Raw genomic sequence first — 15,650 nt, 5'->3', positions numbered from 1 at the left:
CCTACTTGTGCTCTCTCTCTGTCTGTCAAATAAATAAATAAAATCTTTAAAAAAATAAATAAATAAAACTCAGTGAATGGGTAAACCACAGATAAGACAGTAACTGGAAGAGAGATCTGAGGTAGTTACCTAGAATGCAGATGGATTGGCAAAGAAATGGGAAATATATGGAAGATTTGGAGACATAGAGAAAGGAGTAAGAAGTCTAACATGCATCTAATCAAAGTTCTAGAAAGAATAAAAAGAATGGGAAAGAGGTACCATTTGAAGCAAATGATACAGACATTTCATTCAGAGGTAACAAGAGGGTTTAATATACATGTGAGAAGATGTTGGACCTCATTAATCAGGGAAATGCAAATTACAACCAACACGAGATATTTCACACCCACAAAATTAGAAAAATTTGAGGAGTCTACAATACTGTCTAAGTGAAAATGCGGAGCAGTGGGAACTCTAATAAACAACATACAGAAGTGTAAATCAGTACAGTCATTTTGTTACCAAAAAAATTCTGTTGAAAGCAAGGACTATGAATGTGGAATAAATCAGCACAATTAAGTTTATTAGTTCATTCATTCAATAAATATTTACTGAGCACCCATATTCAGGAATTATATTAGAATTTAAGAAGAAAATCAGTTCCTGACCAAAGGAGCTTAGGAACTAGTGGGTCAGACAATCAAAGATCACACAAATAAACATAAAACTATAACTATGAAAGAAAGATGCATGTGAGAGCTCCTAACAGTGGGAATTAGCTGTTAGGTCTGGGAAGTCTTTCCTGAAGAAAAGATGTCTGGAATGGGCCAACAGAGTATTGAGGAGGAAACAATTTCCTCTACCTTATAAACTACTTCTAGCTGATATAAGAATTAAATTGACATGAGCCAGATTAACAGGAGAAAATCAAACAAAAATTCAATTACATGTATACTGCCTATATACATGGGAGAGACCCAGAAAAACACTAACTCACTGAGGTGGCGGAAGCCATCACCTTAAATGCCATCTTCAGCCAAAGACAAAAGATGATATTGGGGGTGGTGAGTCAGTTATGGGAGGTTACCAAGAAAAGCACAGGAAACAAGAATAAGGTTATTATGCGGATATAAGTCATTTTCTTCTTCACTGACAACTTTCTAGATTTAGAGTCATCCCCCTCTTTCTGGTACAGCAAGGGGAACAATCCTTACAAATGGAGATTTTTTTTTTAGACACATAAATATCTCTTACCAATGGGTAACTTCTACTGGGTTTTCAGAGCTTCTCTTCTATCTACAGTTTCTTAAAAACAATGAGCCTAAAAGAAGCAACATGCCAAAGAGGCGTATCTTGGGGTGGCAAAATTTGCTCCCCAGTAAGAGAATAGGCGGTAAGGGGAAGAAGGTGGTAGTGGCCAGGGAAATTGCAGCTGACACAGGGAACAGCATGAGCAAATGCCCTGGTGTTGAAGATAGTACTTCGTTATAGGACTGAAAAAAGATCTTGTAGTTGAAGCAAAGAGAGAGATTGAGAGAGAATATGATGGGGGGAGGGTGGTAGGAGTGGCAGTCCAACTCGCGGGGGCTGGAGAGGTAGGCATAGGCCAGACAAGGAAGGAAGGGCTTAGGGCCAAAGGAAGGATTTGGGCTTTTATTCTAGGATGTTATGGGATATTTCTGACACGTTTTTAAGCAGATGACTGAAATGATCAGTGGAATGAAGGGGGAAAAAGTGAAAAGACGATCAATTAATTATAAATCTAAAAATTTCATGAGAAAATGCAGTTCAAGGTCTTTGTAGCCACACTTCTCACTTACATGTGACTATGCCGAGAATGGCCCCATTCCCAGTTCCCAACAGCTGGCCAGTCTGGGCTCTTGGGCTGCAAGCTCAGCTCTGCTTCTGACAGCACAACCAGGATGGCACCCCTGATTTGTAAATCCTCCACTTACCTCCTCAACAATAGCACACGAGATTTAAGCTGAGCTGATGATTCACTAGATGATGCAGGGAGCATAAATGAATACATTTTACTGCTTTGCAGCCAGAGTAAATGATTTCTCCATTGTTGAGAGTAAAAACCAATTTGTCAGTAAATGAAGCAGATATAATTCAAAGGAAGCAGAAGGACATGAGAAGTACTCATTGTGTCTTTTCTGTTTGTGACTGCATTCATTGCAAAACAGTAACCATGGGAGGCCACGTTCCCATTCTCAGGTTTATACTAGAGCAAACTATTCCGGATTCTCAGTGTCGGTGGCCCTTTATAACTCCGATTCCTTTCATTTTAACAACCTTATTGAGGTATAATCGATGTACCATGAATGAAAATTATTATAAATAATTATAAATAATAATTATATATATACTTATAAATAATTGATATACCATAAATTCATGTGCTCATATTTGAAGTGTACAGCTTGGTAAGTTTTGAGACATGTGTATCCCCATAAAACCATCACCACAATCAAGATAATAACATATCCATTAAGCCCCAAATTTCTTTTTGCCTCTCCCCACCCTGATCTACCCCTCCTCCACTCCAAACAACTCGAGTTTAAATGTGATTATTCTCTTAATCAAAATTCCTGTGAACTTGAAAGATAGGTTGGAATACAATCTCTAAAAGGTCCTTTCTGACCCATTATCTTATCCAGTTCACTATAAATACCCACCATTCAGGTCAAAGTCACTCTGTAGACGAAATTCATTTATTTCCTCAGGAGATTTAAGTCTTTGGGAATAATTTAATTTTTCTAACTATCCCCTGAGTTTAGTGTGCTGCTAGGAAGGAACAGCCATAGTCCCGGGTTGTACGGTTCCCTCCACCAGTATTAATGTTTACATCTACCTTTCAGATCCCATCTGTGACGAAGAGGAAGGAATGGTTCCCACAAGTGGCACATCTGTTCAGAGCATTGAACTTGTCCTCCCACCCCATGCAAACCATCATGGAAATACATTTGGTGGCCAAATTATGGCTTGGATGGAGACCGTGGCTACTATTTCTGCAAGGTTCTTGGTTTTGACCTTTGGCGTGTGATGTTGGGTTCCAGTGAGGAGAGATTAGAAAGGGTCTGAGTCCTGGTTATGGAGCTAGCCAAGGAGACGAGGGGAGAAGAGTGTTGCCTTTTATCAAAGTGAAAAAATAAGTCATTTACCTGTTTACCTTAGGGTTAATCTGTCCTTTTGTTTGAAGGTGAATGTTTATGTTCTTGGTTCAAAAATAAAAATGAAATGACTGTTCTGATACTTTATTCTGAATTCTAAATGTTGGTCATGTAACCTTGAAACTCCCTGTAATGATAGTTATGGCACAGTGGATGCAGAATAGAAATAGAGGACAGCTTTTGCACTTAAAAATAGTCAAGTTCCAAACTTTTTTAAAGGCAGTTTACAATTAGGTTTGACCTTTGAAGTTTCTGGTTACAATCTTTATGGCCAGAGAATTAACTGAAAAATAAGATGAGAAAGAGAGAGGAATTTGGAAGAAAACTTTTAAGTACTCCTCAGTTTCAAAAAAAGGCATTTTATTCTTTTTTTTTTTTTTTAAGATTTTATTTATTTGACAGAGTGAGGGAGAGAGCAAGCACAAGCAAGAGGAGGGGCAGAGGGAGAGGGAGAAGCAGACTCCCTGCTGAGTAGGGAGCCTGATGCGGGGCTTGATCCCAGGACCCTGGGAAAATGACCTAAGCTGAAGGCAGCCGCTTAACCGACTGAGCCACCCTGGCGCCCCAAAAGGCATTTTATTCTTAATGGAACCATGTAGGCAATTGAGCAGCTTTAAGGAACATTGTGTATTCTGAAAATGCATTTGAACAGGAACTGTCCTACCAACAATTTTTGTAGCTGTTGAAAATTGTGAAGATTTTATTTTCCCAAAATTAAAAGAATTTGATTATGAATATGCCTATAACTGTGACGATAGTTAGAAACCTGTAGAAATCCTTCTTATAAATTATGCACAAATAAGAGAGCTTGTTTTTAAAATGAGATTGTGATTCTCAATGACAATAAAACATTTGAACCTGTTCTATTGTAAAGGCTTACAATATTATTAACTATGACAGAGTGTGTTCTCTCGGTGTTGGCACAATTCCTTTGAGTAATTGAATGACTATAGTGGGAATCTTTAAAATGTAGAAAATTACAAAAGTAACTCTGAGATCAAATATACTTTATAAATATTTCAAAATTTCACACACACACAAAAACTGTAAAATGTGTGCCTTGGAGCCCTTCAGGTTTTGTGTAGCAATCCAGGTAATTTTCCTGTAGGGAAAAAAATAAGTCTTTTGATAGACGAGTAAATTCAGTTAACTATGAAGCAAAGGAACTAGTATGAACCGTACGAGCTGGAGCTTCCTTCACTGTGCCCCCCCTCCAGCCTGAGAGTCACAACTTCCTGTGATGTGATCGTGAGCTATCAGGATGAACAGAACCCTCAAAGGAGAACAAAAGACACTGGTTTGTTTTTCGGGGGGACGTTTATAGGGAACAGAACAAGAGCAGAAGCACCAAGCATCTTGGTGAAGACCCCACAGCTCGGGGACATGGTGTTTCCCAAAATATTTGCTGGGGAATGTACAGACTCTCCACATACATCATCTAGTTATTTATTTCACTCTTAGAAGAGTTTATTTAGAAAGCACATTAAATATTTGTCGATTGCATGTGTTAAGCACATCAACAGTTCATGAAAATACTTAGAGAGTGAGCGCTTTCTCCTCCCTTTCTTTGTTTCCTCAGCCGCCTCTGTCAGGCACACCCCCTTCTGAAGTCCGTGGACATGTTTAAGTTCCGGGGACCGTCTACTGTTGGAGACCGGCTTGTTTTCAATGCCATTGTCAACAATACATTTCAGACCTGGTAAAGCCTGTCTAATGCTCTTAGGCGGCTGTGAACGAATTCAAACTTGCACATGAATAATTTTTTATTTTCCTTTCAATCTGGAGGTGAGTGTAGGGACTGCTGCAAAGTAACCACGTTCCTTCTAATTGTTTTTGAAACTTCACCCAGTCGTCCCCATCTGTAGACACTCATTTTCACCCTCTTTGTTGCTTGGAGCCTCTTTGTACTTCACAAATTGTGATGGGTTGGTTTTTGTCTCTCTCTTTTTTTTTTTTTTAAGATTTTATTTATTTATTTGACAGAGACACAGCGAGAGAGGGAGCACAAGCAGGGGGAGTGGGAGAGGGAGAAACAGGCTTCCCACTGAGCAGGGAGCCCGATGCGGGGCTCGATCCCAGGACCCTGGGATCATGACCTGAGCCCAAGGCAGACGCTTAACGACTGAGCCACCCAGGTGCCCCTGGTTTTTGTCTCTTAATAAGGGTGACCCCCAGTTGGCCCAGTAAGGTCTTGGTGTGTCCCTGTCATGGTTATTAACTCTTCCTTTCACTCTCGAAAGAGTCCCAGTGACTTCATGGTCAACTGACTCATAGTGGACCTGTTATTTATCACCAAGAAGTCCAAATGACTTCCCAGTTATTTTTATTATTCTTGATACACAATGAAAAGATTTAATTTCATATTATTTCTTTTAAAATGTGAAAAAGAGTATCTAGGTTTCCTATCCAATCTTAGTGTCTGATGCTTTTTAATATAGAACAGTTGTTTTTAGGGGAGAAAACTTGACTGTGGTACAATTAACTCCCCCCACCCCACTGACGCCCCATTACCAAAATATGCTCATGAATGTATATAAAGTCCTAACTGGCCTTTTTCCCACCTGATGGTGGGAAAGTAAAGCAGAAATACTTCCAGGACCTAGGACATCAGATCCATCGACCTGATGAAGTGGATTTTAACAGTTGCATAGTTTTGCAACAACAGAGAGACAGCCCAGGGCCCTCGTTCTTCTTCTCACTTGGAGAGTGGGTGGCGATGGTGGTGGTGGCCCCAGCGGTGGCCGCGGGGGCCTCGGTGGGCAGAGGAGGCCTGGCTCGCTCGGATTCTCCACCCACTGACCTGTGTGTTGTTGCCCTCTGCAGTGTGGAAGTGGGAGTGCGCGTGGAAGCCTTTGACTGTCAGGAGTGGTCTAAGGGCCAAGGCCGTCACATCAACAGTGCTTTTCTCATTTATAATGCTGTCGATGATAAGGAAGAACTGGTCACATTTCCCAGAATCAAACCCATGTCAAAGGTCAGTTATTAGCACGTGAGTTTCAGTAATCAGATCACTTCTTGGGGGGAAGTGGTGGGTACAGAAGAGCTCCACCCAGAATCACCTCACACCAGTAACAACTTCCAAAGCTATTCCTCTTTGGATTTTTTTTCTTTTCTACATCACAAAGTAAAATGGAGATTTTCTTTTCTTTCTTCCTTGTTTTTTTATCCCCCAAGTCACTCCAATCATTTGTCGGAATGACAGAGGCCCTGGAGACCTCACCTCTGCTCGGCTGCGTGCTGCTGTGGGAAGCACATCATCCTCCGGGGCGTACTGCTGACTCTCTTCTCCCGCTTCTTTACGTCCAGCCCTCTCTGCTGCTCCATGTGAACTCTATCTTCCCTTCATCTGAGAGGTGCCTTAGTGCCAACTCTCACCTTTTCTACAAACTCTACAGTGAGATACATGTATAATTCTGGGAACAGAAATGATAGCAATTGCTGCTTTAAAAAAGGAAAGAACAGGGCCGTAAAGGTTGTTTTTTTATCCATGCACCTGCCCTTTGTGGGTGATGAGGACAGTTCACACAGAGAAACTGTGTGCGTCCCAGCTAGCCCTTTCAACTGAGTTAGGCGAGAGAGACTTAAGGATTGTAGCACCAAAATATTAGAAATTTATTGATTTTACTTTGTTTTTTATTAAAGGACGATTTTAGACGGTATCATGGAGCTATTGCCCGCAAGAGAATTCGCCTAGGCAGGTAAGGATGTGGGTGTAAGGATTTTAAGCTATCTTCTCTTATCTAACAAATTATATAACAAAGGGCTCCTCTCTGGGTCTATGTTCCCACATAATGTAAAATGAAAAGGTCTGATGTTTCCTGGCTGGAGGCTAAATGTGACAGAAATTGTTCTTCCTGATTGTTCTGTTACTAAAAAAAGCAACTTTTAAAACTGCTGATTTCAGTTCAAGAAAGTGTCATGGTTACTGTTGTGTGCTAAATGCTGGGAAGCAAACTTATTTATTATTAAACATTATTATAACATGTTGCTTAACATTTTAATTTTTCTCCAGAAAATACGTTATTTCCCACAAAGAAGAGGTTCCACTTTGTGTACACTGGGACATAAGCAACCAGGTAATGGTTTTATTATTTGGAGCTCTTCATGTAAAAATCACATCATTGTAAAAATGGAAAATGACATCATTATAAAAATGACAGTTCCCGGGACACCTGGGTGGCTCAGTCGGTTAAGCGGCTGCCTTCGGCTCAGGTCATGATCCCAGGGTCCTGGGATCGAGCCCCACGTCGGGCTCCCTGCTCGGTGGAGAGTCTGCTTCTCCCTCTCCCTCTGCCTGCCTCTCTGCCTACTTGTGCTCTCTATCTCTCTGTCAAATAAATAAATAAAATCTTTAAAAAAAAAAAAAAATGACAGTTCCCATGTTTAACTGATTCAGGTTGTGCCTGCACAGGTTAGATGAAAAGGTGAATTATATCAACCAGACATCTCAAACGAAGCAAAACCAGTCAGTAAGCAGTTACCAACTAGTTGCTTCCCTGCCTTGTTTGAATTGCATGCAGTTTCCAAAACTGACTTGGAAGGATCTGCCATCAGATACATTCAGGCAGCAGGACCTGGTGGGATCTGGTGTCTCAGTGATTTGTGCTGAATGACATGCCTTCCAGCTTGCATTTTTATGACACAACAATAAAGTATTAGGCGTTTTAAAGTTTTTGACCATAAGATAGAAAGGGAAATCCAAGTTTACTGATTACATGTTCATTCCAAGTCATATTGAAAGGTAATGTTGTCTTTGCTCAGGACACCACTTAATATGCCACTAATTTGCAAAGCATGCAGGCCTCGTGTTATTTTGTCTGAATTCTGAATTAAGAGTTGGAGACAGAAATTATGTTACCTATAGCTTAGTTCTAAGCTCAGCATTACCACTTTGGCTCTAACATTTCCCATTTTCGAAGCAGAAACCATTTGATCACAGGATGCCTGGGTGGCTCAGTCGGTTAAGCATCTGCCTTCAGCTCAGGTCATGATCCCAGGGTTCTGGGATTGAGCCCCGCATTGGGCTCCCTGCTCAGCGGGGAGCCTGCTTCTCCCTCTCCCTCTGCTGCTTCTCCCTCCTTCTGCTGCTCCCCCTGCTTGTGCTCTCTCTCTGACAAATACATAAGTAAGGTCTTAAAAAAAAAAAAAGAAAGAAAAGAAACTATTTGATCCCATATCTGTGGGTTAAACCCTCGGCTTTTACAATATTTGTATTTTAGGTAGCCCTGAGTAACGCCAATGTGGAGGCTCTCAACAATCTGGCAGCCAGAAGTGGCTGGGAGGTTACCAGTGCGGTGGAAAAGGTAGGAGGCATCCAGGTACATGCCCAACCTGCTGTCCAGCACCAATGAAAGTGGTCGTGGGCGGGGGGGGGGGGGGTTCTACTGCTTCTGCTGCTGCTTTTAAGAAGGTAAAAAACCTTTCTAGGAAACTATTTCTAAGAGCCAGATATCTTTCCAGCGCTGTCTCTAGTCCTCCATGCTGGTGGATTTGGGGTCCTTCAGTGAACCCCACACATTCCTACCTCTGAACTTAGTTCTCATATTCCGGAATACTCGTCTCTCCTTTTCCTCTCCATCTACCCCAGTCCTAACTGGTTTTCAAGGCCCGAGACGAAATGCTTCTGCGGGAAGCCACTCCTATCACCCCTGACTGAAGAACTTCCCCTGTAGGAACCCCCTTAGCAATTACTTTTTCAGAATTAATTTGTCAATTAATTCTGCACCGTCTTGTGACATTGCTTCCACAGCTACACTGAATTGACATCAATGTCTTACGTAGTAGTTTAACTTTTTACACATGGTCTTTTTCCCTACCCTAGATGACAAACACTTAAGAAAGAAGCCCTGTCTTCACTTCTTGGTATCTCTCTTAGCACCTTTTACGCTGTTTTGCGGGTCATCAAACTTAAGTACACATGTATCATTTGGATTCTAATTTTATCCAATTTCGGAGGTATATTAAGAGAGCCGTGGAAGCTGATGCCCACACTAACTAGACTGTAAGGTCACCACCAGAGATAGTCCCAGATCAGAGCAGGGCCAGGCACGCAGGAGGTGCTCAGTCATGCCAGCTCTGTGCTCACGTTCAGTGTGTACTGGTTTTCATCAGTGAAGCCTCTACAGGAGGGTGATCATATGTCCTGCTTTTCCTGGGACAGTCCTGGTTGTCCCATCCTAATTAGTGACTGGTCCATCATAATCTGTTGTCTTATCATAATTACTAATAATGCCTCCGTGCCCCAGTCTGGACAATAAATGACATGCTCATTTACCCTAAAATTGAAGCAAACTCTGATACTACTTTACTGATTCTTTTCAACTTTGACCTCTTGCCAGTGTTTTGTTCTGGGTTGTTGGCTTTTATCGTGTTTTTGTCTTCACTTCTGAGTCCTTTCAAGATCTCCCTTTACCCTCTTTGGATCCACTTATCTTTCCACGTATGCCTAATTCAGTGATGCCGAAACATAGGTTTCACGTTATAAAAATGATCTTTTTCTCTTTATCCCACATCAAAGATGCTTCAAGACTTTGTTTTCTTTTTACTAGTATGAAATCTGCTTCTTGCTTCATTGCTGACATCTAAGCAGCATCGGAAAGGGCAACGTGCGTCTGGACTGAAGGAAGACAGCATGTTTTGTGAAGCCGTATAATATATAAAAACTTCAGTTCTTTGGGAGTTTGGGGCCAAAATAAACCTAAACAAAGAAATGCTGCATTTGTTAGTATCTAAGGCGAGCCATCAATATTTAATTCTTAATTTTTGTACGGATACTTATTAGAAGATACCGTATAATTATAGCAACCTTCTTATGCCATTTCTGTTGAATTTGAAGCCCTCCAGTTCTTTAGATTATATTTATGATAAAACTTGAATTTTTTTCCTTTCCAGGCTATCCTCTTCTCTCCTACTCTTTAAAGCTTTTATATTGTTTTAATTTTAAAATACAGCTTACTTTTTTCTGTCACCTTTTCATTGAATAATTTTTAAACTATCTGTTACGAATCATACTCATTTCAGGTTTTAAAATCCATAGTTATTGTTGGGCAACCCTCTCAGGTCCCCTCCCTCCTGGGGAGCTTTGTACTATCACTTGGCTATTGCTCAAGAAACCTTGCTTTGCTGCCCACCCTCCCACTAAAAATCTGTACTTATTGTTGATACAAATTAGTTAAATGGCAAAAGTCTAAGATTTCTGGTATTTGTAATTAAATTGGGCAATACTTATTCTTTTAACTCATATTTCATTTCTGTGTACAGTGATGGAATTAATAATAGTAGTAATGCAAGGAGCACCCTGGCCCTAAAGGAGCTAGTAGACTATTTTGGCGACATCACACATATACGTGAAACAGTGGAAGAATGATTTTCAGGTAGTTTATGAACAAGTGAGCAATTGTATTTAAATCATAAAGGTCAGCTCTTTGGTAGTTCAAAGTAAAGCAAGACAGTTATTTAGAGAGAATTTTGGAGAGGGGATGATTCTTTCCTCTTTGCAGACGGCTTATGTAGATGCTGGAGGGTGAAAGGGGCTGTCCAGGCAGTGAGCAGCTCCAGCCAAGTCCTCAGGGTAGGAATCGGCATGGGTAGGAGACTGACCTGACAGAGTGATGATGATGAAAGCCAGAACGGCAAGGACCACTTGAAAACCTTTCCATGGAAAAAAACCCCAGCACAGGAAACTGACCAGAGGGCGCTATTCTCACTGAAGCTGGGGAGGGGCCAGTCCCAGAGCTCCACCTGTGCAGTTCTCTTTCCCCCAGCCCCTGGAGTCATTCCCCAGGCACCTCCAAGGAAGGGTAGCCTCCCCTCCCCACCCAGGCCTTGGTTTTGTCCTCCTTCCCATACTGTTGTCTCGAAAACAACAGATAGTATAAAATTCTAAAATGAGACTCTTTTTTTCTTCGGCTGTTTGTATAAGATATCCAGATCCATTAAACAGAATCTTATTAGAATGAAAAAACAATATCAGTATGAACTGTTAGCAATTTCAAGCTTACTCACTTTAAGCTTCATTTCATAGAATAAAATTCGCCAGGCATCAAACGATAAAAAACGTTTGAGTTGGCTACAGATGGAATTTAACCTGTATTCTTCTGAGCGTGAAAGAGAACATGTTCTCCTGAAGAGTTGGTCTTGGAGAATTTTTTCCACTAAGCAGAAGTTGGCTTTTCTAAAATACTAGGGTTTAAAGAGATCAGCACCAGCTGACGCCCTTCCTCGTGGCCTTTGTCCGCACTGGTGCCATTGATTCTCAGAGCACAGCAATGAGAAGGACTTTCTGCTGCCTTCACCTCTGGGAGAAGGATCAAGATACCATTCCCTCGGCCGATGACGTCCTCGGCGCCGGATAAGTTTAGTGAGCTCTGTGAGGGCAGAGGTTAATGGCGGCTACTCAGCTTGGTGTTTGCAGCGGCTTCAGGAAGCAGGAAGCCTGTGTCTACAACCTGGGGAGCAGCTTCCTGGGAAAGTGCTGTGATAGTTTCCTAGAGTTGTTGTAACAGTACCACAAACCCGGTGGCTTAAAGTACAGAAAGGTATTGTCCGCACTTACGGAAGCGGGAAGTCTGAGATCAAGGTGTTGGCGGGGCTGATTGCTTTTGAAGAAGTGAGAAAGAATCCGTTCCAGGCCTCTCCTCTCGCCGCTGCTGCTTTGCTTTGCTGGCCATCTTTGGTGGACCTTGGCTTGTAAATGTGTCACCTGATTTCTGCCTTCATCTTCATATGGTGCGCTCCCAGTGTGCATGCCTGCCTCCAAATTTTCCCTTTTCGTAAGAACATCAGTCATTATTGGATGAGGGGCCCGTCCTCCTACAGTTTAACCTCATCTTAACTAAGTACATCTGCAATGACCCTCTTTCCAAATAAGGTCCCATTCTGAAGTACTCAGAGAACTTTAACATACGAATTTGAGGAGACACACTTCAACCCTTAGTGAGCCCTCAGCCCAGTATTACATCCCTCCCTGCCCTGAGTCCATCAGTGTAGACGGTGGCTGCCCCAAGGCCTAAATCTGACAGAAGGTAAGGAATTCACCCTGGCCACCTGCCCTTGCCTCCTCTGAGACTGCAGAGCCCCAGAAACCTGACTTAGGGCCACAAGGGCCGCCAAGTTTTGATAAGATGACGTCCTTCAGGATTTACACCAGGGACCATCTTTTTACTCCTGCTGGACAGGGGGCGAAGTTAGGCATGACTGTGCTGGGGTGAGTCTCAGCCACCAACTGGAGCCCCATTCATGGCTTTCTGTTTGATACATGTCCACAGCCCAGGATATGTCCTCCTTTGTGGGCTTCGTTTAAAGGTGGCTTTAATTAGCACAAAGGTCAGTTGGGGAGCTAAAATGGTCTGAACAAATAGCCACTCCTTTTCTTACTAAGCTGCCTTTAGTCGATTTCTTATTTCTTCATTCTCTTCTTGAAGATGTTTATGTTTAAATAAAGGTTTTCTCCCTCACAGCCTGACTTGTCCATCTGCTTGATTCCTGCAGTGAAGTCTTAACCCTCTGTTTGTCTTCTCACAGCTTGTTGCCATGGGGATGATTATAAGATGGCACGTTTCAACACTAACTTCAAAGCACCCTGAAAGAGATGGAGAAAATGGGCAGGATAGAAATGTGCTCTCAGCTGAGCACATATCTCTGATTATTAGCAAAGGTGCTATAGCAGGAGAGTTTGGAGTAACAGGGGATACGTTATTGTTTAAGTATATGTCAAATGGCTCCCAAGACAGGCGTCCTCTTATGTAAGGAATAACAACATTAGAAACCCAGGAATTGGCCTCTCAGGAGGATGGGCCCTTGTGATTCACAAATGAAAGAACGCTTTGTGCTGAAGAAACATGGCGCTTCAGCAGCCCTTCTGAAAGGTTGAGTTGGTTCTAGAGGTGGTGGCTTGCTTCCTGGGTCCCCTTGGCATGCCTGACATCCTAAGAAAGTGTCCAAGTTCTTTGGAGGGAGATGAGGCACTGACTTGCCTATCAGCTTAATGCTATTTTCTGTTGTTGCTGGGTAGAGGCAGGGAAACATCACAAAGACATAAAAAGAGAAAGGCTTACTTTTTTTTTTTTTTTTTTCAAGAGAAAACTGTTGCACAATAATTAAATAACTCAAGTCCCATATTATTTAGAAGGCACAGAGGATAACATCCTGGTCTCAGCTCTAGACATCCAAGTGTTTGAAGTGAAATTGTCATTGTCTGGCTTCATTGTTATCCAGGTGCCAAGATGCCTTAGCGAGTACAATCAACCTAAGACTCTGTGTGTAGTTTTTAAAGACAAAACACCCATTTTTGTCTTGTAATTTGTATTTTTATTATCTTTTAGATAAAAATATATACCCTGGAAGAGCATGACATTTTATCTGTTTGGGTTGAAAAGCATGTGGAAAGACCAGCACACGTGACTTATCATCTCTTGTCTGACTTTACCAAGAGACCTTTGTGGGACCCCCATTATGTGTAAGAATACATTTAAAATATTTTCTTAAGTAATGTCATGTAAATGACATCATGTAAAGGGTGGCCTCCATATTGCAATTCATCTCCACTGCCCAACATGTGACCCATTGTTTATTAAATAAAGAGTATGTTTTAAAACTTGCTGTGCACTGAAAACTGCATCAAGTGTTAGAGACACAAAACAAAAATTATTTGAATCATTTATTTATCATTTCTCTTGAGTTGACATGCTTTACCCATATCTGTTGTAATCCTACCAACAACTCCACCCTTGGTATTATTCCCACTTAACAAGAGAGAGGTTCTGAGGCTTGCCAAGATTGCTTTCCTAAGCAACCGAATCTGAATTGGAACCCAGATCCATCAGGCTCTGAACTCCACACCCTTGTACTTTAATACACAGTTTCGTTGCTCTTGAGGAAGTGTTTATCTAATTGTCCTTCCCACCTCCCACTCTTGGTATTTAATGAGCAGTTCCTCCTTTTCCTGTGAAGTAGCATTCCCTGGTGAGAAGCAGAAGGGCAGCTGTGTGAGTACTGAAGTACAAGGCATTCCTTCCTGCCCTGTCTGATCAGGGCCCACTCCTGTCAGCCTACGTCTCTTCCTGCTGTTACTTCCTGTCTCCTGCATCTCAATCCAATCTCTGCCACTCTCACTCCTTTCCTGGAGTACAAGGCTGTGTGCCTTGTCACCTACGCCGACTAGGTCTGATTGCACTCGGGCCACGCCCCCCTTCTCCTCCGAGGAGTCCCAGCTCCGGGGCCATAGCACCTGGGCCCTCACTGGGCATCTTGCTGAAAGAGAGGGATTGGTGAGATGGGCTTCCTATTATATTAAGCATTACCATTTACTTCCTAATCTTGATGAGGTAGAGGCTCATCTTTAAGATGGCTATACTTGATAATGATTAATATCCTGTAATAGACAGTTTAATACCGCTAAAGTGAAACACCTCTGGGGTCATGTGTTACATTTGCATAGATGCCAAAATAATACATCATGGTTAATTCTATCATAATAAAACGCTCTGAAAGAAGAGGAAATACTTCACAGTTTTCCTGCATCAATATTTGTAGATACTCTATAAGTACAAAGCTTTAAGCAGGAACAATGGCTAAGCTTTGGTGTTAATTCATTTCAAATGTTTCTCGCACTGTTTTCTATGTCACCTGACTTTCCAGCCAAACTGAACTTGAATGAATGGAGGAATGAATGAATGAATTCTAATTCAACTTACTTGTCTTGTGTACCTACCTTGATTCAGGTACTGTGCCAGGTGTTTTCATTTAATCCTCACAATAACCCCATAGGTATTATCATCTACATTTTACAAATGAAAAAAAATAATAAAGTGACTTGCCTAACATAACGTAGATATGAAGTGTACATTTAGGATTCAAAGACAAGTTGTTTGACTCTGAACTTGGTGCTCTTTCCAGTATACCATATTCTGTTATCTAAGAGTCCTTCTTTGATGACTGTCCATATAATTCACTACTCTTCAGATATTATTACCTGATCCTAGAGAGAAATAATTTTGTGGAAAACAACTATAAATGCCTTTCTCCAAAGTGTTGAGGGCAGTGACCTTAGAATCATACGGCCACCATTCTCTCCATCACATGCATAATTATTCCTGCTGACCAAACAGCTTTCTAGAGACAGACTTTGAGAAATAATGCTGGCAGGATGGTTATGTGAGAAGACGAGTGATTGTAGACATCAAACAGAAGTGAATGCCTTATTCAAGCAGGTAGAAAAGTGTCGCCTTTGTTTTGCTGTTGTATTTACACAGGTCCTGCGAAGTCATAGACTGGGTGAGTGAAGCTGATCAGATATATTATATCACTTGTCCTGTAGTGAGTGGTGACAAACCCAAAGACTTGGTAGTACTTGTATCACGAAGAAGGCCTCTCAAAGATGGGTGAGTATAAGCAATTCAAGTGTTATAACAATGTTTTGTAGAAGAGAGCAGAATGAAAAAGTTGATATGAAAATAAGGAAGGCAATATTGGCATTTCTGGTCTTGAATGATG

The 15,650-nt window shown here is 41.6% G+C and overlaps 1 protein-coding gene across 1 annotated transcript in view; it reads left to right on the top strand.

Annotated features, from left to right (window-relative positions):
* ACOT12 (acyl-CoA thioesterase 12) overlaps positions 1–15,650 on the top strand; it is a 44,336-nt gene that overhangs the window by 26,644 nt on the left and 2,042 nt on the right. Inside the window, exons 6-13 of the mRNA XM_044916830.1 lie at positions 2,847–3,003; positions 4,738–4,857; positions 5,982–6,132; positions 6,801–6,856; positions 7,171–7,234; positions 8,378–8,461; positions 13,481–13,614; positions 15,410–15,538. Of these exons, the coding sequence (XP_044772765.1) occupies positions 2,847–3,003; positions 4,738–4,857; positions 5,982–6,132; positions 6,801–6,856; positions 7,171–7,234; positions 8,378–8,461; positions 13,481–13,614; positions 15,410–15,538 (895 nt within the window). The remainder of the gene's footprint in view (positions 1–2,846; positions 3,004–4,737; positions 4,858–5,981; positions 6,133–6,800; positions 6,857–7,170; positions 7,235–8,377; positions 8,462–13,480; positions 13,615–15,409; positions 15,539–15,650) is intronic.

The sequence above is a fragment of the Neomonachus schauinslandi genome, chromosome 7, assembly GCF_002201575.2.
Source record: "Neomonachus schauinslandi chromosome 7, ASM220157v2, whole genome shotgun sequence".
NCBI lineage: Eukaryota > Metazoa > Chordata > Mammalia > Carnivora > Phocidae > Neomonachus > Neomonachus schauinslandi.
Note: the sequence above shows the minus strand (reverse complement) of the source record. Positions and strands in the feature narration are given on the sequence as shown.